The sequence below is a fragment of the Podarcis liolepis genome (genome assembly GCF_965112155.1).
Source record: "Podarcis liolepis genome assembly, chromosome: 8".
NCBI lineage: Eukaryota > Metazoa > Chordata > Lepidosauria > Squamata > Lacertidae > Podarcis > Podarcis liolepis.
This window is the reverse complement of record NC_139560.1, coordinates 15,821,997-15,844,637: the sequence shown is the minus strand read 5'-3', so window position 1 is coordinate 15,844,637 and position 22,641 is coordinate 15,821,997. Positions and strand designations below refer to the sequence as shown.

General features: G+C 42.6%; 1 protein-coding gene and 1 long non-coding RNA gene across 6 annotated transcripts in view; both read left to right on the top strand.

Moving 5' to 3' along the window:
* Positions 1-22,641, top strand: part of COL14A1 (collagen type XIV alpha 1 chain) — a 132,410-nt gene that overhangs the window by 21,118 nt on the left and 88,651 nt on the right. For 4 of the 5 annotated variants that reach the window (XM_083516442.1, XM_083516443.1, XM_083516440.1 and 1 more), the window contains exons 4-7: positions 2,081-2,224; positions 7,377-7,478; positions 21,279-21,434; positions 22,021-22,140. In XM_083516442.1, coding sequence (XP_083372568.1) covers positions 2,081-2,224; positions 7,377-7,478; positions 21,279-21,434; positions 22,021-22,140 — 522 coding nt within the window. The remainder of the gene's footprint in view (positions 1-2,080; positions 2,225-7,376; positions 7,479-21,278; positions 21,435-22,020; positions 22,141-22,641) is intronic. The other variant, XM_083516444.1, reaches the window with a different exon arrangement.
* Positions 13,425-18,757, top strand: LOC310713279. The gene is made up of 2 exons (XR_014529180.1): positions 13,425-14,346; positions 18,478-18,757. It is a non-coding gene; the product is annotated as an uncharacterized lncRNA (long non-coding RNA).

Sequence of the window (22,641 nt, the reverse complement as noted above, 5' to 3'; positions counted from 1 at the left end):
GAGTCACTATCTGGCAACTTTAAGCTTCCCTTTCTGGAATTATGTCCATGCCTAAATAAACTATCATTCTTTGCAATCCAAGCTATGCCAGAGTCTCTGTTCCTTTCTCTTTCATGAGACTTGAACCCTTAGGAGGCTGTAAGGAGCCCTCACTCTCTAGCCATAGAACTGGTTCCACCAGAATCTTCTGCAACAGACAGGTGTTGAATGCAGATAAGTCTTCTCTGGAGGTGAAGGCTTGCAAGCCACCCACTTATAGGGATGGAAGGACCTGTCAATTTCATTTCTCTGACTTTCTCATTCTTTCAAATTTCAGTTCTTCAAATTTTGCAGAAATTGCAATTACTTTTTTTTAAATCCTCATAAAATTCACCAGCATTTTAGTCTGAATTTCTCCTAATAAACACATCGGCTGTATGCAGTTTTGACTAATGTACACATTTTTGCAAGCAGTTTTCCTTAATGTAGTGTGTATTTGTTATTCTTCAATAATATCATCATTTTAATTCACTCTTTCCCCATTACATGAATCTTTATAAACATTTTTTTGGTTGGGATACTGCATTGCAAAATTTGGATAAGTGCAAATTTCACATATAGTTCCAGGAAGTCCACATTTGATAGATTTGACTTTAAATGTAGCCAAATCAGATTTCTCCACCATTTCCTACTCCCTTATAAACAGACCTTGTCTGTTTGCATTTGGTGATATTAGGGGTGGTGAGTGATGCCCTCTTGCTGCATGCCAAGATGACTCTAAAGTTCAGCAAGTATGAATTCTCAAACGTAATAGATACTGGTCCCACTTTACGAATGTTCACTATGCAAAAATTCACTCATGCCAACACAAGGAATTTGTAGCTAAACCACTGCAGATTCTGTGGTTGGGAATGCATTAGAAATTTCCCCATAGGAATCAATGGAACTCATCAACTCATTATGCGAACGGAACTCGTCAACTTGCTATGCAAACAGTTGTGTAATGAACGACTTCCAGGAAATGTATTGTATTCATAAAGCAGGATCTGTATGTACAGCTTCATAATGTGGGTCAAGCAATCATGCTTGAATGATGCCTTAGGAATGCTTCTTCTTGACATGTTAATTTCTATAAGTAGCACTTTTTATTTGAGGTTTATATCCAGCCATAGTGACGTGGGTGGCGCTGTGGGTTAAACCACAGAGCCTAGGACTTGCCGACCAGAACGTCAGCGGTTCGAATCCCCGCGACGGGGTGAGCTCCCGTTGCTCGGTCCCTGCTCCTGCCAACCTAGCATTTCGAAAGCACGTCAAAGTGCAAGTAGATAAATAGGTACCACTCCAGCGGGAAGGTAAACGGTGTTTCCGTGTGCTGCTCTGGTTCGCCAGAAGCGGTTTAGTCATGCTGGCCACATGACCCGGAAGCTGTATGCTGACTCCCTTGGCCAATAAAGCGAGATGAGCGCCGCAACCCCAGAGTTGCTCATGACTGGACCTAATGGTCAGGGGTCCCTTTACCTTTTATCCAGCCATACAGACTCCATCCCTTTTGTTTTGTAGTGTAAACATTTCAACTGTAGTGCTTCACGTTATGGAAAGGGATCCCAGATTGCTCAAGGCTCTGTAACTTTGCTGCCTATGATTGCAAAGGATTAATGAGTAATTTCCCAGTGAAGAGACAGGTAGAAACACGATTTAAAGTTGTATGTTCCAACTTATGCCAAGGAAGTATCGTATTGTGTTGAAGAATATATGAATGCATAGAGCAACTTATTTATGTATCTCCATATCCAAGCTGGAATCTAAAGAGGCTTTAATAACTACTTTAGGATTTTGGAGGGGTTTGGGTGGGGTGCGGGTAATGGAATGCAGTGCCTTTTTCCTTGGAAAGTTACACACAAAAAAAGTTCTGGAACAAATGGGACCGTTCTGATTTGTTATAAGACAGCTTTGCATGTTTATATAGTTTAACTGTGGATTTATGCTGCCTTTATGAAACAGGAACATTGCATGCACATACAAAAACATGGATCTCTGTGCTATTTTTGTTTTTAAATTAAAAATGCAACTCTGGTCTTTCTTTCTTTTTCCTTTCCGGCAGGTGGAAAAACCAACGAGCTCACTCTTCAAAACAATGCAAACAAAGCAATTATTCAAGGCCTTATCCCCGATCAGGGCTATACGGTTCAGATTGTGGCGCTTGCTAAGGATCAGGAAAGCAAAGCGGCTCAAGGCCAGTTCCGAAGTATGTTTTCTCTCCCGTTATCTACGTTTCTCACAGGGCTTTGCAAGAGGCTGGTTTTTGAAATGAGCATTTGAAATGTGTTTTGCAATGTGGAATGTGTGCTTTCTTGCCTGTCATCACACCGCAGAGTCTTGGAATCAAGGATCCAAAGTCGAAAAGAAAAGCCCCCAAGGATGGTGCAGACATGGGGAGCCAGATTCAACTAAACAGTTGTGTTAGCAGGAGCCACTGCAATGAGTCCTGCTAGTGTAACTGGGGCTTACCCACCAATTCCAACACAACCCGCAAATCAGCTTGGTGGAAGGGCAAGAGAACCTCCAGAACAGTGCGTAGTAGGAAAAGTGGAGAGTTCATTCCATCTGGCAAGCAGAAATGCTTCTGATTATGGAATGATTGTAATAGCGTGACATTGATTTGCACCCTCTGAACTCTTCCCTGGGCAAGGCAGCCATACTTTATCTCATACTTAGAGAACTCCAGCTTCTCCAGTTCCAGCTCATAGCTCCGTGGCAGAACACATGCTTTGCATGTTCCAAGTTCAATCCCTTACACCATAAGAAATGAGGATGGGGAAAGAGATAGTTTAAAATACTAATAAGTGGTGGGAAAGACCCCTGCATAAGACTCTGGAGAACCACTGCCTTTGGGCCAGGGCCTTAGCTCAGCGGTAGAGCACCTGCTTTGCGTGCAGAAGGTTGCAGGTTCAATTCCCAGCATCTCCAGCTAGGGCTGCCCCTGTATGGGCCTCTGGAGGGCTGCTGCCAGTCTGTGTAGACCATACTAAGCTAAATGGACCAACAGTCCAAATTGACATATGGCAGATTCTGTCTTTCTTATGTGCCAATCACAGTACAGTGGTACCTTGGTTTTCGAACATAATTCGTTCTGGAAGACTGTTTGAGTTCTGAAATGTTTGAAAACCGAAAACTCAATAGCCGACAAGTAGGGCGCAGGATCTTGCACTCAGCGGAAGCCACGTGGTCATGTTCGACTTTCGAGGTGTGTTCGAAAACCGAAGCATTTACTTCTGGGTTTATGATGTTCAAAAACCAAAATGTTCGTCAATGGAGATGTTAAAAAACTGAGGTACCACTGTACATAATATGGAGTCCTAAGGTACCTGTCTGAGTTCTCCCAACTCCAGACACTGATCTTAAAAAACTCTGACCTGGAGCATATACTAGGGTTGCCATATTCCCCAAAGTGGAGAATACGGACAAAGTTGTTGAGCCTTTATAATTTTATTTTATTAGGTCGAAGTTGTTGAGCTTTTTCAGATTTTTTAAAGAATTCAACAACAACAACAAAATCACCCCCTTGACAATTCTGCACAAAAATACTCCTGGGTGCCATTTTCCTTCCCGATTCCTGGATATTTCCAGGACAACCCGGGCAAATGGCAGCCCTAGCATATACCCTCTAGGTGCAGAGCCGAGTATGGACCAGTGGACTTCTCCCGTCCAATGTAAACCAGAGTATAGGTGGGATCCAATTCATGTGGTGTGCGCATTTGCTCAGAGATTTTGATAGCCTGCAACATCCCTGGCAAACTCACAGAGGAGGCTCTCCATTGCTACAACCGAGTGGTGTGACTTGGACGCTTATCTGGTATGCAATCAGATCTTCCCTTCCGTGTCTCTGCCTCTTGAGACGAGTCCTCTCTCTAGTTCATTTCTGTGCCCATTGGTGCTGTGGGTCCAGAGCTGTAGCTAGGTGATCTTGTGCCCCTGGCAGAACCATCCAGATTGCGCCCCCTAGCCACAGACAAATTAGCTCTTCTTTCCGCCTCTCCTCCAACCCAGCCTCCACCCATTCAATCCACCCTCTATTTAAAACCATTTCTTATCAGGCAATAATCAATATTTATGAACATATTTTTAGCCAATTTTGTGCACCCCAATTGCCTGGCGGGGGCCCACCTCACCCCCTAGCTACGGCCCTGGGTGGGTCACTGGCAGTGACCCCTAAAATATATGAGTCTGGACCCAGAAGGAAATCGTGCATCCATTGGCAGAGGCCTGATATCTGTTGATGAAGAGAAGCTGGGCCAAGCTCTCTCAGAGCCATTTCTCAGCGTAACTGGCTGTATTATTTGATATAACACCCCGAAGCAAGAAAACCGGCAAGCCACATGCTGCTTTTAAGTTAAAGAGCAAACTGTTGAATGGTTGATCCAGGCTCTGAGTTATTAGCTGTGGTTGTTTTCAGAGTTGCTTAATTCCACCGGAAAAGCAAGGTTGACAGTGTGATTTAGAATGCAAGGCTGACAGTATATTCCAAAGCTTGGCTTTGGTCTGTGTTTATTGGCTGCGGCGAGACGTCCTCATGGAAGCATAACGGCTTGTCTGAATGAAATCAGACATCTTGTGCCTCTCAGGATGGCAAAACAAGGCTAATATCCCAGAAATCCTTGTCTTAGACTCTGTGAAAGGATTCTGTGGAACTGTAACAACCTTTCATTGTTGGACTCTATGAACACACAGGTGGAATAGACACTTATACATATATGGACGTTATGCACGAACTGATTAGAGAATGAACTGATCCACTGGGTCTTCTGCTTTTTTTTGTTGAACTTTATGAGCTACTTCTGTTGAAATCTACAGTTTGATACAATGAATAGTATACCTTATTTATTCAAAAGTGCAGCCAGTTACGTCTTGTGTGTTTATTGACATGTTTGCCATGTCATAAGCTTTTGCGGACAACTGTTGTCCTGAGTTGCAGGTAAATATGTACACATGGTTGGCATTGGGAGGAGGTGGGAAACAGCGAAGTCAAAGGGAAATGAAATGCTAAAACGTAGACGCAGTGATAAGTGTCTTATTAACAGTGGTAATTCACAAAAAAATAAACACAATTCTGTTGACAACACAGGTGTACCAACATCGGTAAGCCAATTAACACATGCAGCACGATGAATAATGCATCACCTTGTGAAACGCCCCAAGATCTTTTGATGAATTGCAGTATATAAATCTAAAAAATAAAATAATTTTCCCACCAACCCCCACCCCAAGTGTAGATATACTTGAAACTCAGGATAACAGGTCATACATCTGTTAAAGTAGACTGCAGTCCACAAAAACTTAATAATTTGTTAGTCTATAAGGTGCCCAGTGACTGCTTTTGCTTCAAGAGACAAGCAGCAACTCTCTGAGAAATGTGGTATATAGTTAACATTTCTTAAGACCACTGAGATTCATCTTTATTTTAGTGGCTGATTCACATAAATATTATTGTTACTATTCTTTTCCATTTCATTTCTATACCGTTTTATATTTTTTAAGAACAAAATCTCAAAGCGGTTTACCAGCTACATTAAAACACTGAAAGAAAACAATCCAGAATAAAACAGTTACCGAAGAAAGTATACATTCAAAGCAACAGAACTAACAGGAAACTAAAATATCATCTCAAAGATTTCCAAATACAACATTACAAAGCTACGGAATGCACATTAAACGCAGCAAAGTTAACAATTTTTGCTACCTTAAACATTTCAAAAGAAAACATTACTAAATGCATACTAATGCATATTTAAAGCAGCCCAAGTAACAAGAGAATAAATGTGTGAACAAACTGGAGTTTTACAAACTTGCGTTTGCAAATTAAATGTATTGTGTATATCCTCACTTTGTAACCAAGGTTTGGTTGTGATGCCTTTAAGAGCGTCTTTTCACTAGCAAGCTATAATATGTGAAAAGGCCCAAAGGAAGGATGAAAAATATAAAAGGGGAAATGTATAACTGACAGATCAGTAGCATGACTGAAAGAGGGCCATGAGCAGAACATGGTTTTTTAATAAGATGCAGCCACCTCCTCCCCAACAATGCTTTAAATAGATGGCTTTTATTAAGTCGGTTACACAATAATAGAGGCATGGTCTTGCTGCAGTAAGGCTATATTTAGTTTTCCACATTTCAGGAAGACTGTACAAATTGGAGAGGATTCAGAGGAGACTGACGACAATGGGTGTTGGTTTTTTCTTTAGAAGAATCCAGAGATATAAGAAGCATCTGAAAGGGTTGTTTCTAGTCTAATGAAGAACAGAGAAGGGTAACATTAAAATAGTTCGGCAGAAACGCCAAGAACCATTTTTCTTCATTACAGCTTGGAAAAAAGACAAGACTTTCATTAGCACTGTATTCGCTGTTAGCCAATAGTTAAGGGTTTGGTTTAGGTTTATAAAGCCTTTTAGGGTGGCGCTGTGGGTTAAACCACAGAGTCTAGGACTTGCTGATCAGAAGGTCGGCGGTTCGAATCCCCGTGATGGGGTGAGCTTCCATTGCTCGGTCCCTGCTCCTGCCAACCTAGCAGTTCAAAAGCACGTCAAAGTGCAAGTAGATAAATAGGTACCACTCCGGCGGGAAGGTAAACGGTGTTTCTGTGCACTGCTCTGGTTCGCCAGAAGCGGCTTAGTCATGCTGGCCACATGACCCGGAAGCTGTACGCCAGCTCCCTCGGCCAATAAAGCAAGATGAGCGCCGCAACCCCAGAGTCAGCCACGACTGGATCTAATGGTCAGGGGTCCCTTTACGTTTACCTTTGTCCCATTTCAGTCTCTGAATATTCAAATCAGCCGTGCCTTTTCGAGTTGGTTCTCTGCTCACCAGATTTGGACACTGACGGCTCAGAGAGAGGAATCTGTGACATCCGTCCCACAAGTCTGGGACTCCTGATGACTCTTTTCACATGGGCTGGTGCTAGAGTTAAGCTCTGTTGCATCCTTGTTGCCTGCTTCGAATGTCTTGTGCAGATTGGGCCTCAGTCACGCATTGTGCTAAGTGAGACTAGCCTTTGCTGACCTGATGCCTGCCAATTGCTAATTCTGCTCATTTTGCTGGTGAACCGTTTATTTTGTTGTCTTTCTTTTTTCTTTTTTTTTTTAAAAAAACTGTTTTATTCTATTTTTGCCAAAAAATGATTTGGCAGCTGCTACGGACCCAAAACGAAGCCTAAACATTTTAATATATTAAAATGCATATGTTGGCGACAACAGAATTCAAAATTAGAGCATGGGAGAAATGGAACGCAGACTGCCTCATGTAGCACAATATGGTAATTTCATCTAAAGAAGCCCATTTAATCACTGGGATGCAGGGTTTGTTATGCTTAGCTGTCCCTGTTTTACCTCTGTCCACCTTTGCAGTTAAAGATATTGAGAAGAAGAAGGAGACCTCAGGAAAACCCAAGGTGAAGCCTGCCACCCCAACGAAGGATATTGAAAGTACACAACTTCCAGAAGTAGAAGGTCAGAGTTTGTGGGGAAGGAATGTAACATGGCAATGTTTTCTGTGTTTTCTAAAACAGGCCACATTGTAATATACACGGTGGGTATTGTTGCAAGCCAACATTTTGTTTTGTTCTTTCTCAACCATTACTCACGTCGGCGACTTCTTAAATACATCGTTAATTATTATGAGAACAAAATGCTACACATCAGTAACGATAATGTATTTTGGTTCAGTTTCAGTGCTCTGCACACCTGTTAAAGCAGAAATTTAGGAGTGGTGTTTGTAAAAGTAGAGCTGTTCTGCAAGTCTACATTCCAATCTGAGCATGGTCCACCAGATGTGGAGTTGGGAAGTTTTCTTCAAATTGTGGGAAGAACCCAAATCCTCCCCCATCCATACACTTGGCCAAGTAAGGTTAGGATGTTGAGTTGTCCATTAAGATAAAAACCAACAGGAATGTGTCCTTGGAAAACAGCAAGCTTAACTCCATGCCAGTTCAACATAAGCCTTGAGCAAGCGAGCACTTTTGTTGTGAGAATGATGTCATTTTCTGATTAACAAACTAGGTTTGTCAAGGGTAATGGTATCTTTGTGTGCTGGTGTAGAGTATGTTTATAATGAGACATGCTTTGTGCTTAAATAGCTTCTGGGAGCAAATCAGGTATTTTTTCATGCTATTATAGAATTCAAAACACCTTTTTAAAAAAAAATAGCATTCCAAAGTAATTAGACCCCATTAGCAGTAATTTGCAACGAATAAGCACATGCAAGAGCCTAATATTTCCAACCTCAAGACTTCTGAAACCCTCTGTCTTTTCAGGTTTGTATGCTGGTGGGGAAAATTTGTCCTTATCTCTTTTATTCCATGCTGGAGAGAGTCTGGCTTATTTTGGGGTTACCAGTAAAAAACACTTTGCTTTTGAGCAGTATTGGTCATACAAAAGTGTCACGTAAGTATCTTAAATGCAGAAGGAATACATAGAGAGATGTGTCCGGAATCCATGCCAGAGACTTACTAAGAATTCACTACCCAGAGATATGTCCATCGGCCATTATTTTAGATGGATTCAGGAAGTAATCCAAACTGAAGATCCCCAGGGATGAGCTGAGTTTGGAATAGGTTGACTGAGCTGTCTCAGCCACAGATACTGGGATTTCATGACATATCTTTAGGCACCAGGTGAAAACATTCCTCTATAAGCAGGCCTTTGGCTGATTAACCAATATATGACCTTTGTGTTTCTGGGAGGGGAATAGTTTCTGCTTTATTATGTATTATTTGTTCTCATTTTGTATTTCTATGTTGTGAACCACCCTGTGATCTTGGGATGAAGGCTATAATAATAATAATAATAATAATAATAATAATAATAATAAAGGTTGGCTCAGCTGGAAGTAGCTCTGCTCCTGAATTGAGTTTTGAATACAGGTGAGCTACACTGGCATCACCTTGCCAATAAAGGCCCATATAGTTAAAGCTGTGGTTTTCCCAGTATGGAAGTGGATGTATGGAAATGAGAGCTGAACCATAAAGGAGGCTGATCACCGAAGAATTGATGCTTTTGAATTATGGTGCTGGAGGAGACTCTTGAGAGTCCCATGGACTGCGAGAAGATCAAACCTATCCATTCTTAAGGAAATCAACTATGAGTACTCACTGGAAGGACAGATCCTGAAGCTGAGACTCCAATACTTTGGCCACCTTATGAGAAGAGAAGACTCCCTGGAAAAGACCCTGATGTTGGGAAAGATGGAGGGCACAAGGAGAAGGGGACGACAGAGGACGGGATGGTTGGACAGTGTTTTCGAAGCAACCAGCATGAGTTTGACCAAATTGTGGGAGGCAGTGGAAGACAGGAGTGCCTGGCGTGCTCTGGTCCATGGGGTCACGAAGAGTCGGACACGACTAAATGACTAAACAACAACAACACCACACTGGCATAGTTTAGCCCAGCGTATATCAGCTTGGCTTCCTGTAGTTTGGATTGCTCCTCCAGACTAGTCCTAAGCACGCTTACTTGGCAGTAAGCTCCATTGACCCCAGTGGGATGGTGCTTTCAAGTATACATGCATAGCACTGCTCTCTAGGAACATGGTTACACAGATTCGTGGAGAATTGATCCGTCAGTGGCAAGAGGCTATAATGGCAAAGTCAAACCTCCCTTTTACAGAGTTGGTATCACTTTGAATGAATACTACATGCTGGGGCCAAAGGGAGGAAAGCAATCGCCTTTATTTAGTCATTATTTGGAATGTAAAAGGTGAAAGATTTATATGATCTGAAGAGAAACCAGAGGATACGCCACCCTTCAGAATGAATGTAGCCTGGTCGATTTATGAATGAAAACATGAAATGCAGAATAGGTTACATAATAAGAGAAATTGTTCAGCCTTAGAAAGCTCAGAGGCCTTTTTTTGTAGCTGCTATTGGAAAGCTAATGATGAACGTTGACCTGGACAGGTGAGCCCAGTTCTGATGTCCTGAAAGGCAAATGGTTTCTTTACTAATGACTGATGGGAGCTCCCTGGAAATGTAACCACGGTTTATAGTGTGTTCAATCATCAAAAGCGTCTCTGTTCTTCTGGTTTCTATCCTCAACCTTCCCTGGCCAGGCACTTAGCTTCTCTTCACGCTTCCACAGTTTTAAGCTCAATGGCTCATTAATCCACTCAAGTCATTTTGCTCTCTTCAAACAAGAGAGCGATTCCTTCGGTCGCTTTCCTGAGCTTCCCTGCGTTGAAAAAATCTTTTCTGTGCAAGATGAAAGGGGCAGTGGGCTCTTTCTGCTCTCACCGTTCCTGAGTACACGTGGCATGAAACTCTTAAATGCCTTTGGTGCCTCTCCAAAAAAGCCTTTTGTGTTGCCTTGTATCTGGTTGTCTTGTCATGGTTCTCCAACTACGTTGCTCCAGTTATTTCGGTGGAACAAGACTTAACTTGGCAGACAGCCGCAGGGGCTCTTTCATTTAGAGCATCACTTTCATTTAGAAGTTGTACAAGTTCCAATTTTTTTAAAAAAGACATATAAAAATGTTTTTTTGGGGGGGGGCTTGACTATCAGTGCGAGACTTAGTTATGTTCTTTAGGCCAAGGGATAATAATTCTGTTTAAAGGACTTGCCCCTGATACTATGATGCAGGCACAAAATAGACTTCTCTGTATGGAAAAGAAATCAACATATGTCAGTGTATTTATGGCTGTTTCTTTTCCACACGCAAGCTGTGGAAAAAGCAGTGTGATGGAGAACAGCGATGGGGACCCTGTGGTCTTCCAGATGTTGCTCTGCTGTTGTTGGAATTCAACGGTATCTTGAAGGCTTCAGGTTTGCCATCGCTGGAACAGAAACTAGGGACGGGCACACCCAACATTTGCAGTGTGAAAGTATTCTCACATGTTTATTCACATGTCTGGTCCTTCGGTGAGTTGGGGACCTCCCCTGCATGTGAAGATAGGCTCCACCAGATTGAGCAAATGAAACCAATGGTGGATTCAATGGTCAAGAAGGCGGTTTCTGAATGTGCCCTAGAGGGAAGTGAGGGGCAGATGGAGCTTGCCCAGCTGGGAAGGGAGCCCATCTAGGAAAAGGAAAACTCTGATGCTAAACCTGCTGCTTTGATTGAATTGTGCGCCTTGCCTTGAGATCATTTTTGACATAATGATAATAATAATAATAATAATAATTATTATTATTATTATTATTATTATACCCTGCCCATGTGGCTGGGTTTCCCCTTCCACTCTGGGCAGCTTACAGCATATATAAAACATAGTAAAACATAAAACATTAAAAAGTTCTCGATACACGGCTGCCTTCAGATGTTTTTCTTTATCTCCTTGGCATCTGAAGGGAGGGTGTTCCACACGGAGGGCACCACTACCGAGAAGACCCTCTGCCTGGTTCCCTGCAACTTTGCTTCTCGCAGTGAGGGAACCAGCAGAAGACCCTCAGAGGAGGACCTCAGTGTCTGGTTTGCACTCCTTCAGATGACGAGTTATAAACATTTTATTAAGGGATTCATAAGTGATCTGGAATGAAAGAGGAAGCCAAGTTCATAGGTTGATGACACCCAGTTTTTCAGAATGATTAAAACATGGGTTTAAAAACAACAACTAGACAACAGCCTCCCAGATTCTCATGGAGTCCTCAACACATGAGGTGGGATGGATTAACCCTTCCCTCCCAAACAACAAACACTTCAACAACCCTCCCCCCACCCCTTTGCACAGTTAGTTTTAGAAAAAAGCTCCCATCTATGCCAACATGTCCCTGAATGCTAATTACACCACGGGGGGAAGGGAAAGATTTTATTGGGATTGTAGCTAGAGAGAGAGTCCCTTTGTGCAGCCATTCCAGTAACAACTTCTCTCTCTCTCTCTCTCTCTCTCTGTGTGTGTGTGTGTTGTACACACACACACACACACACACACACACACACAGTTGTAATTGATTAAAGAAAAACCCTGAAAGGGACGCGGGTGGCACTGTAGGTTAAACCACAGAGCCTAGAACTTGCCAATCAGAAGGTTGGCGGTTCGAATCCCCGCAATGGGGTGAGCTCCCATTGCTCGGTCCCTGCTCCTGCCAAGCTAGCAGTTCAAAAGCACATCAAAGTGCAAGTAGATAAATAGGTACCACTCCGGTGGGAAGGTAAACGGCATTTCCGTGCGCTGATCTGGTTCACCAAAAGTGGCTTTGTCATGCTGGCCATATGACCCGGAAACTGTATGCCGACTCCCTCGGCCAATAAAGCGAGATGAGCGTCGCAACCCCAGAATCATCTGTGACTAGACATAACGGTCAGGGATCCCTTTATGTTTACCTAGTACAGTCAAACCTTGGTTCTCGAACGGCTTGGTTGATGAACAAATTGGTTCCCGAATGCCAAAAGCCCAGATGTAAGTGTTGCGGTTTTCAAACGATTTTCGGAAGCCGAACATCTGACGTGGCTTCTGCTTGAATGCAGAAAGTCCTGCAGTCAATTGCAAGCCACGCCTTGGTTTTTGAATGGTTTCAGGAGTCAAATGGACTTCCAGAACGGATTCAGTTTGAGAACCAAGGTTCCATTGTACATTAAGCCTAACACGTCGTTTGGACTGACTGTTGCATTCCTGAACTGCATGTAGGCTTCCAGGAAGGAGCTGGAGGACCATTTTTTGGAGCAGTACAGTGGTACCTCATGTTACGTACTTAATCCGTTCCGGATATCCGTTCATAACAGGAAACCGCTCATAACATGAGGTGTACTTTCACTAATGGTGCCTCCCTCTGCTGCCGCGGTGCTGGAGGGCGACTTCCGCTCGCATCCCGGGGCAAAGGTCACAACAAGGGGCATCTACTTCCAGGTTAGCAGAGCAGGTAACCCGCAGTATTCGTAAGGGGGACACTACGTAACACGAGGTACCACTGTATGTTGATTTTTTTTTAGTCTGAGGTAAACAGAGTTTCTGTGCACTGCTCTGGTTCGCCAGAAGCGGCTTAGTCATGCTGGCCACATGACCCGGAAGCTGTACGCCGGCTCCCTTGGTCAATAAAAGCGAGGTGAGCACCGCAACCCCAGAGTTGGCCACGACTGGACCTAATGGTCAGGGATCCCTTTACCTTTACCTTTAGTCCTCCTGTGCACTTAATGCTAAGGTACCCATTGAAAGGATAGCAACTCCTCTCCAGTGTGGTGTAGTGGTTAAGAGCGGTAATCTCGTAATCTGGGGAACCGGGTTCGCGTCTCCGCTCCTCCACATGCAGCTGCTGGGTGACCTTGGGCCAGTTACACTTCTCTGAAGTCTCTCAGCCCCACTCACCTCACAGAGTGTTTGTTGTAGGGGAGCAAGGGAAAGGAGAATGTTAGCCGCTTTGAGACTCCTGAAGGGGAGTGAAAGGCGGGATATCAAATCCAAACTCTTCTTCTTCTTCTAAACTATAGCGAAACCTTTTCACCCAATTGGCAAGGATATAAGTGCCCTCAGAAAGATTACAGTATGACAGAGCTGCAAAATACAATCTTGGTTACTTGTTGGGGTTTCCATTTAAACTAAAAGGAATTTAAGTTATCCCTCAGGTTTAATCTGAGCATGCACACACAAACATACATACGCAATCAGGTAACATATGCCCTAATCCCAGAGGAAAGTAAATGCTCTGATAATATTGAGAACAAAATGGGCAACCCTTTCTTGTTCGTTAGAATAGCATATATTAGTATGAGAAGATTTTTGTTTGGTACGCTTTTGCGGTGTGTAGTATACAGAAAATAAACCACAAACTTTGCATTGTTGTACCCTTGAGCCATTATCTCTGTACATGTATACTTTTTGAACTCTAGACTCATTCTGTTTCACAAATATGTCCCGTATGTAGGTTGCAATGTGTTTTTTTCTGGCTGCACAGAGTCCCCCTGTCCAAATTGTATAAGTAAAGAAAAGAAAACACAAGATATATCTTAAGACATCCTTGACATAGACTAAACATCTAATTTAAGTTGCCAGCTTTTAGTGGAAGGCTGGACTTGATATGTCCATTCACCCTTGCGTTTAAAGCACATGATAATACTTGTCTCCAAAGAATGTTGTCAGGCTTAATTAATTTGTTGTTTGCATGTCACGAAGTGCCCATAACTACTTCAACTGTCAGATGGATTGAGAGAAAATGTGTGTGTAACACAGTACAGTACAGTACAGTACAGTATCAGCACGAGTGAAGCAGGTTAATGCACTATTAGTATCTCTCTGTCTCGTAGACGAGTGAATATATTATTATAAGTTTACATTACTAGTACAGCATGATAAAGTGTGAATTTTTTTCAGGCAGAAATATCTGCTGTAGTTTTGCCACCACCTGCCTGCCCTCTGGGTGCTGATCTTTGGAGGAGGAGGGAAGTACAGCTACGGTCAGTGCTGTCAACAGTTCTTTCTATGCCTGGGGCAGGCTCAGAATATCCTCCTGGAATCAGAGCCACAAAAATCGCACTTGGGGTGTGTGTGTGTGTGTACAGTGGTACCTCAGGTTAGGTACTTATTTCGTTCCGGAGGTCCGTTCTTAACCTGAAACTGTTCTTAATCTGAAACACCACTTTAGCTAATGGGGCCTCTTGCTGCTGCCGCGCCGCCGGAGCCCAATTTCTGTTCTTATCCTGAAGCAAAGTTCTTAACCTGAAGCACTATTCTTAACCTGAAGCACTATTTCTGGGTTAGCGGAGTGTGTAACCTGAAGCGTATGTAACCTGAAGCGTATGTAACCCAAGATACCACTATATATATATATGGTGGCAAAGGGTTAAAAGTATAAAATAGGAGTTATCCTTGCACAGACCCCTGTGGGAGTCATTAGTAAAAACTGGAGGGAGAGAAGAATGTGGACCTCAAAGAAGACTTCTGGTAAAATTCCAAGGGCTCATGGCATTCAATCTGCTTCTGCTCAGAAACGCTTTTTTTTTAAAAAAAAACGTTTGCTGGTGGCTGCTCTCTAATCAGCAGCTGCAGCCCAGAATTGCATGCCTCTGATTCCCCCCCCCCCATCTTTTCCCAGCCAACATTATTCAACCCTGGAAACTACATTAGCAAGCAGAATGCGCTGCGCTGTGTTGGGATGCAGGCACAAAGGCAGGGAGCATGTGCTAGACTATGCCGCTCTACATGGCTGCTGCCTCTGTCAAAAACCAAACCAGGTGTGATGTGGATATTCTGCAACTGTTTTTGTTTTTTGTTTCTGTATTTTTGCAAAACTGAAACTTTTTTTTTTTTGCAATGATAAAAAAATGGGGGAGGCAGGAAGTGACTGTGGTTCTTTTTAAAATGTTTTTTATTGGTTTTACATCTTTACATTTCACTTTGTTTCCCATCCTTGTTATATCGTTACCTAAAATGTTATATTATTCAACCTGAATAGGTAGCAGTTTCATCTTACAGATCTTCTGATAACCCTGCTAGTGGTGTTAATTGCTTACAGTTGTCTTTCAAATGTAATATACCGTATTTTTCTCTCTATAGGACGCACTTTTTCCCCTTCAAAAATGAAGGGGAAATGTGTGTGCGTCCTATGGAGCGAAGACACCATAGCCCCGCGACCCTCTCCCAGCTGGAGAGGTGACACGCAGCTATGGCAGGAGCCTCTATAGCAGCGCGTCACCTCCCCAGCCGGGAGAGCGCGCGCGGGGTGCTTCTTTAGCCCCGCGCGCTCTCCCGGCTGGGGAGGTGACGCGCTGCTATAGAGGCTCCTGCCATAGCTGCGTGTCACCTCTCCAGCTGGGAGAGGGTCGCGGGGGGCTGCTTTAGCCCTGCACGCGCTCTCCCGGCTGGGGAGGTGACGCGTGGCTATGGCAGGAGCCTCTCCGCTGCGCCTTTCCGCTGCTCCCTGACCTGCTCTTTGGGGCTGGTGGTGGGCTTCCCCCCGCCAGCCCCAAAGAGCAGGTCGAAAGGAACCTGAAGCCTGCAGAGCGAGTGCACACCGACCCCTCTCGCTCTCCAGGCTTCCAAGGTAGCCGCCTGAACGCACCTTAAACGGCACCTTGTTTTAGAGCGGGAAAACAAGAGGGGGAAAGTTCTCCCCCTCTCTGTGCAGCGCCTCCTGCCGCTTCACTGAAGGGGCGCTGGGCAGAGAGGGGGAGAATTTTTTTTTCTTGTTCTCCCCCCTCTAAAACAAAGTGCGTCCTATTGTCCGGTGCGTCCTATCGTGCGAAAAATACGGTAAATTTCTTCCAGAAGTCACTCTGGTTCAGGACCGCAGGACACAAGGAAAGGGGAATTAATCCCCTGCCCTATCATTTTCCCACTGAAAAGCACCCACCCCTAAGGCTGCTATTTGCTTTCGTTGGTAAAACTGTGATTATGCCCCACTGGAGGAAAGGAACATATTTATTATTTCAGTGGGTTGGACTAGATGGCCTTTGGAGTCCCCTCCAATGTTACAGTTCTACGATTCAACAACCCCTGTCCATTTTGTACCATTTTTCTGTGCACCTGGGGTCAGATTTCCTATCACACCTCACACAGAAGTGTTGACTGGGGGCTGATAGGACTTGTAGTCCAATCCTTAGGGGATACCTGGATTAAGGTGATTAATCTTATTTCAATTTTGATCAAGTTGATTTTTTAAAAACTGATTCCTTTTGCAGTCCTAATGTTAGAAACAAACAAAACTCCCTATTGGATCGTTAAATCAATTCAGTTGTCAGTTGTTGTTCGAGGGTTGTGAAAAGTTAGTGTTGGCAACTTTCCGCAAGCTTACAGTCTACACTTTTAGTTAAACATTCACAGCCGTTTATAAGAAAACTGGGAAAGAGAAACATTAATTAAAAACAACATCGCACAAGCTGCACCGCTTGCAAGAGGCAGATGTGACTTTTGTTCCGAGGAGGCTTTTGCTTTAGATTATTGCCAAAAGAGACATCTCACGTATTCAGTTGAAATACAGCCCACAAAACAACGAGCTCAGATTGGTGCAGCAGGAATTTATCATGGCTTGGGGTGATTTATGGTAAAGTGCAATTAAAAGCACAAGATACAAGTAACCTAGCACAAGGGATGAACAAATCTGGCAATTTCGGTTTTTTTCTGCTTCCCATTTTTTCTAGTCTTCAGTTCAGTTTGCTGCATTTCTGCATCAATTTGCATAAAAAAAAATCCTTGCAAAAATAGTATTTTAGTTCACATTTCTCCTAAAATGGCCTCCCTCGTCCCACTTGCCTGCTTCAGCTTCTGCCTCTGTTTCTCGACTGCTCTCTGCCACAGACTCTCCCCGCTCACAAAGCCCTGTTACCTCTTCATCTTCCGACACCTCCTCTTCCTTCTCTGACCACTCATCATTCTCTCACCACCACTCTGAGCCTTCTTCCCTTGGTGGCTCCCCAGCTGGTCCCTCCCATGATTCCTCTATGTCCAACCAGTCCATGATGACATCTTCTGATGTAGGCCAGTCATTTCTAGCTTCCTTCCTCTTCCAGTCTTGACTGAGCCCCCTCATGGAATAGTGGTGGCACAGCCCAGGAGCATGCAGAAGGAAATAACCCAGCCAGAAGAAGAGCTTTCCTGGATCAGACTAAATATTTGCCTAGCTGCATATGCTTTTGCCAACCAAGGCCAACCACTTTGCTTCTGAGAACCCCTCATGGAAGCAATAGCCTTTGCCCACAGTGCCTGGAATTCAGACAAAACTTGTCTCAGTCTGGAGACTCTGTTTAGCTGTCATGCTTCAATGTTGTTTTCATTTTGCAGCCAGGTGAAAATGCACCTCTTTGTCCAGGATTTTGAGGCAAAGCGACATGCATTGAAGTTGTGTTGCATTGTGTCCTTCTTCTCCCAAGTGAATTTCATTGGCTGTTATGTGGACAGTTCAAGCACCTACCCTCCTGTCCTGCCCTTCTGTGTTATAAATAGATGGTCTTCTGTCACCAACTTGAAAAGAAGAAGAAATATGAAGGGCTTTGAAGACCCAAGTTTGAGTTGGAATCCAGCCTAAGAAAAGTAGTTGGACGTAGAAGCTCCATAGCCTCAGAAAAATCTTCAGTGGATTAATGGCCTATTTGCTGTGCTGACCGTTAACAACTGTGCATCAGTTCAGTCTATAGATATTTTTTATTTCATTTTACAAAAAAATATTTGGGATTCTTTTCATCTATCTTTAGGCGAAGCATTACCCATAAATTTCAAAGAGGGGGAAGCAACACTTTGCTCTGGACTGGATAACTCCTTTTTGGAAACTGTGTTGATAGCTGTTCAGAGCTTGGTACTGAATAACAGCCAATTGCAGCAATCAATGAATGATTAGTAAAACCAGACCATAAATCTTACAGTGGAACCTTCTCTTACTTCCACTTTACTGTTTGATAATGGATTTTTTTTTTTTTTACAGCATGACTTAAGTGGGATTGACTTTAAAATGTCAGAAAGTGCATTTTTTGAGGTGTTTAAACAAATAAAAACAAATGCTTCTGATGAAGATCTTTTCTCTGGTGTTTCGTCAGCACAGTGGTTGTATATAAATCTGCAGTTTTTAATATCTCACTATTGTCATTCCATTTTAGGATCTCTCAACACCTGATGATAAGTTCAAGTGAAATGCTAGGAGAACATCAAATATATAAACTTAGTGGGTGTGCGGAAGTAGCAAAGGTTTTATGAATAGAAGCTTTGAGCAAGTTCATTGCAACTGCGAAGAATTATAGACGTTCCAGACTTCTGTGGAAGCGCAATATGATATGGGACAAAGTCACTAATGCTTGGGTGTTAATATAAATCTTGTGGGATTTAATAATGGCTTGCTTTGTTCTGATAATTTTGAAATAAAATATTGTGAGGAACGCAGTTGTAAATTTTCTCGGCTGCTGTCATTTTGCAAAATGATTTATATAACCAAGCTGAATTTATTTCTTCTGCATAATTGTAATAGCTTCACACACCACAACAATTGTAACTATCTTAAGAAGCAGATAATTCTGAGCTAAGAATGAGTGGACTCCAAAGTTAGCCTACTTTAAAAATTTGTAATGGGAATATGAGGGATTTAATGCTTTGATCCAAAGCACTCTTAAAATTAATTAATTAGATCTAAACCATTTTGCTCCTTATTACTTGAGGCTGAATACATAGGTGGAAACAAGTATTTTAGCTTAACCTGGTCCCATTTCTTACTGATGGGGTAATTCAATTTGATTAAAGTACAATTCGATGCATTTGATTTGGGGGCAATCCTATGGCAAGGTCCACTGGGATGCACAGTTTAGGATACAGCGAGTTGCCAGCTTAGGTGGTTGATTCTCAGCCTGCATTACCTGTTCTAACCTGGAGATTTAATTCCCAGAGTTCCCTGGGAGGGATTGACTGTTAAGTGTAGCTAACAGGTTTCTGTGGGAGAAGCCATGACTGTTTTAATGGCATAACACTGCTCTAAATGTATTGTGTAGAATATCCGTGTTTGGGTTCCCAGCTGTTGTTGGAACACAACTCCCATCATCCCTGACCACACGTCCTGCTGGCTAGAGATGATGGGAGTTGTAGTCCAACAAAACCTGGAGACCCAAGTTTGAGAAACAGATGGTGCCATAGTTAGACCTATTCACCTTCAACTGAGCTGAAAACAACCTGTTCTCTAGCTTGGTCCCCATATCCCATGTAAAACCATCATTTGGGTATGATCCTGCACTGAAACAAGCATGTCAATTCCGTGTGGAGCTCCTGCACTGAAACAAGCATGTCAATTCCGTGTGGAGCTCAGCATGAAAAATTCACTATTTGGGTTATGCCAGTTTTATGAACCCAAATAGCTCACCTGCCTTTATATTAAGAATTGCATCAGTGCATGAGGTTGCTGACTGGTTTTTCAGTGGTTTCGTTGAGACAGTTTTTCAGTGCCTATGTTACAGATAGAGCAATAAAAATAAAGGAAGAAAATATACACATTTTTAAAAGCTGCTTAGGGTGTAAACCTTGTTCATCAGCTCCACTCCACTCTGATCCCTACTGAAATTAATATCTTTAGAATGGCGTCATGAACCTTCCTATGAGTTCCACTTGAGTCTTACAGTCACACTTCTGGTATTGATTAATTCTTCCCTTTTCTTCCATCGCAGCATGCGTCCGCTAAAATTGTGAAAATGAGATCATGTTTGCTTTTCTTGCATCAGATTATCCCTGTTGTATACCCTAACCACACTTGCACACTTGCAAGCTGTTCCGGTTATTGTACTTTATTTAACCTGTTGTGTGCTGTAAGTGTCTATAACAAAATCATTTTCATTGCAACATGTTTGTGTATTTGCATTAGCTTTTATGTGCTTGCTTTGTTGTTATCTTTCTTTCTTTTTGCAAATACGTACACATCAAAACTTACAAACTTGGAAAAGAGAAAAGAAATTAAGAAAGGTTACAAAAAGAAGAAGAACAGAGAAAAAGAAAAGAAAAAAGAAAAACGGAAACATATCAGTTAAATCTTAATAAAGAAAAAAGAAAATCATAAATAAAGCAACATTAAGTCATTCATTATTAAAATAATACTTTACAGATAAAACACATATGCTTTTAACAATTACCTCTTCTGCGTCATCCATTGTTATCTATCATTGTTGCTTTTTAAAAAAAAAAAACCAGATAAATTGTGATAAAGACCAGTGGCTATTGCCTCCATTTCCAAAGCCCTTCTGCACATCAGATTGCTTTTACTGTTTTCGAAATAATGCAAGCAATATTAATGCTGTGTTGACAGTGCTGCATTTTGGAGATAAGGTGTTAATAGTTTTTATTAAGTGTCCTAGGGCTGCATATGTATTGACCTTTCAACTGCTGTCGCTGACTCTCTGCTCTTATATTGCATTTGACCAACTGTGCATGGATTTTATTCTGATTTTACTTCTGTTGCTTTCTTCACAGGCACCTGGCAGGTGTCCCTCTCGTCTGCTGTTCCTTTCAAATCCATCCACTCACCATTATTTGTTAAAAGTCTTTGCCTTCTCAGCTAACTTGAGGCTCAGTATTATAAACTGGGGTTTCAAGGTCATTGGGTCAAACAGAACAGCAATTCTTTTGTCACCTGCAGGAGACTTGCCCATTAATATAACAAGGCCATTAACCTAGACTAACAAAAAGGCTTCTCCTGCGAAAATGCAGCTGCTAACCTTACAATGAATTGTTGTTGCTTTCTCCCCAACAAGTTCTTGACAAGGCAGAGAATTTCTGCAAGCCTTCCTTGGAGTCAAGAACTGTTATGTGTTTACAGAAGTATTATATATTTTTTATATTAAAAAAAGGAGGAGGAAGAGGAGGGGAAAAACCTTCTGTTGGGAAATTTTCATGGAGTAAGCTCTTTCGGTTGCTGTTTTGTAATTGACAGAAAACCAATTTAAATGCAAAACTCCAGCCATCGCAGACATAGTGATCTTGGTGGATGGTTCCTGGAGTATCGGTAGATTCAACTTCCGGCTTGTGCGTCTTTTCCTGGAGAACCTGGTTGCTGCCTTCAATGTGGGATCTGAAAAAACAAGAATAGGTAATATTTCAAAATGTAGTTTGTGTGTAGGGGAGGCAACTCAGCCCCTTGTGACTTGAGTTGCTCGTTTGAGTTCGTCTGTATTTTTGTTGTTTGCATGTAATTAGCCAAAATAGGGTGGCCTTCAAGCTCTCACTGAAATAACAGGTGAGAATGTTATACTTGCAGGTCCCACTATCGGAATGCTCCATTATATGAAATTTCAATTATCCAAACGCAGAGAATTGTGCCAAACCTCACTATACGAATGAAGACTTGCCATATCGCCCAACATAACGATGGGTATTTTGTTAGTATCGTAAACAGTGTAGTATAGTGGTTGAGAGTGGTAGACTCGTAATCTGGTGAACCGGGTTCGCGTCCCCGCTCCTCCACATGCAGCTGCTGGGTGACTTTGGGCTAGTCACACTTCTCTGAAGTTTCTCAGCCTCACTCACCTCACAGAGTGTTTGTTGTGGGGGAGGAAGGGAAAGGAGAATGTTAGCCGCTTTGAGACTCCTTCGGGTAGTGATAAAGCGGGATATCAAATCCAAACTCTTCTTCCAAACTTTTCTTATGGGATGATGTGCATTCCTTTCTTCCCCAGGCCTTGCACAATACAGCGGCGACCCACGGATAGAGTGGCATCTGAATGCCTATAGCACAAAAGAGGCTGTCTTGGATGCGGTGCGCAACCTACCCTATAAGGGTGGGAACACCTTAACAGGTACAAGTATGGTTTTATGCACTTCAATAATGTGCAGAGCTCCCCAGTTATCCTATTGATGTGTTATTCTATTCATTCTTTTGCACAAGGAGTAAAAATGGATCTGTGTTATTGCTGTAGTTTGGTTATAAGGTCAGTGAAAGGCGGGGGTTTATTGTCGGCAGTATGTGCAGGAATTCATGCGCCGAACTCTAAATCATTCTACATAGTGTCATTAGGTTTAAAATAATAATAGTAAGGACTACACTACATTAAAGGAGGCAGGAAAGGAAAACATCAATCCAGCTATTCAAGCTGATGCAAATCAGCTATATTATTTCAATCTTATAAAATGTTGGTCCCCGCTTAATTTACTGCATTGATGTGTTATTTATTTTAGCCAGCAGCATCGTGCTGGGAGCTGTACAGAACATGTTGGTTAAATGCCACCTTTCCTGTAGGGCTTGCATACTACACAGTGCCCTGTGTTCACCTCAAAGGAGGGGTTGGCAGCATCTGCTT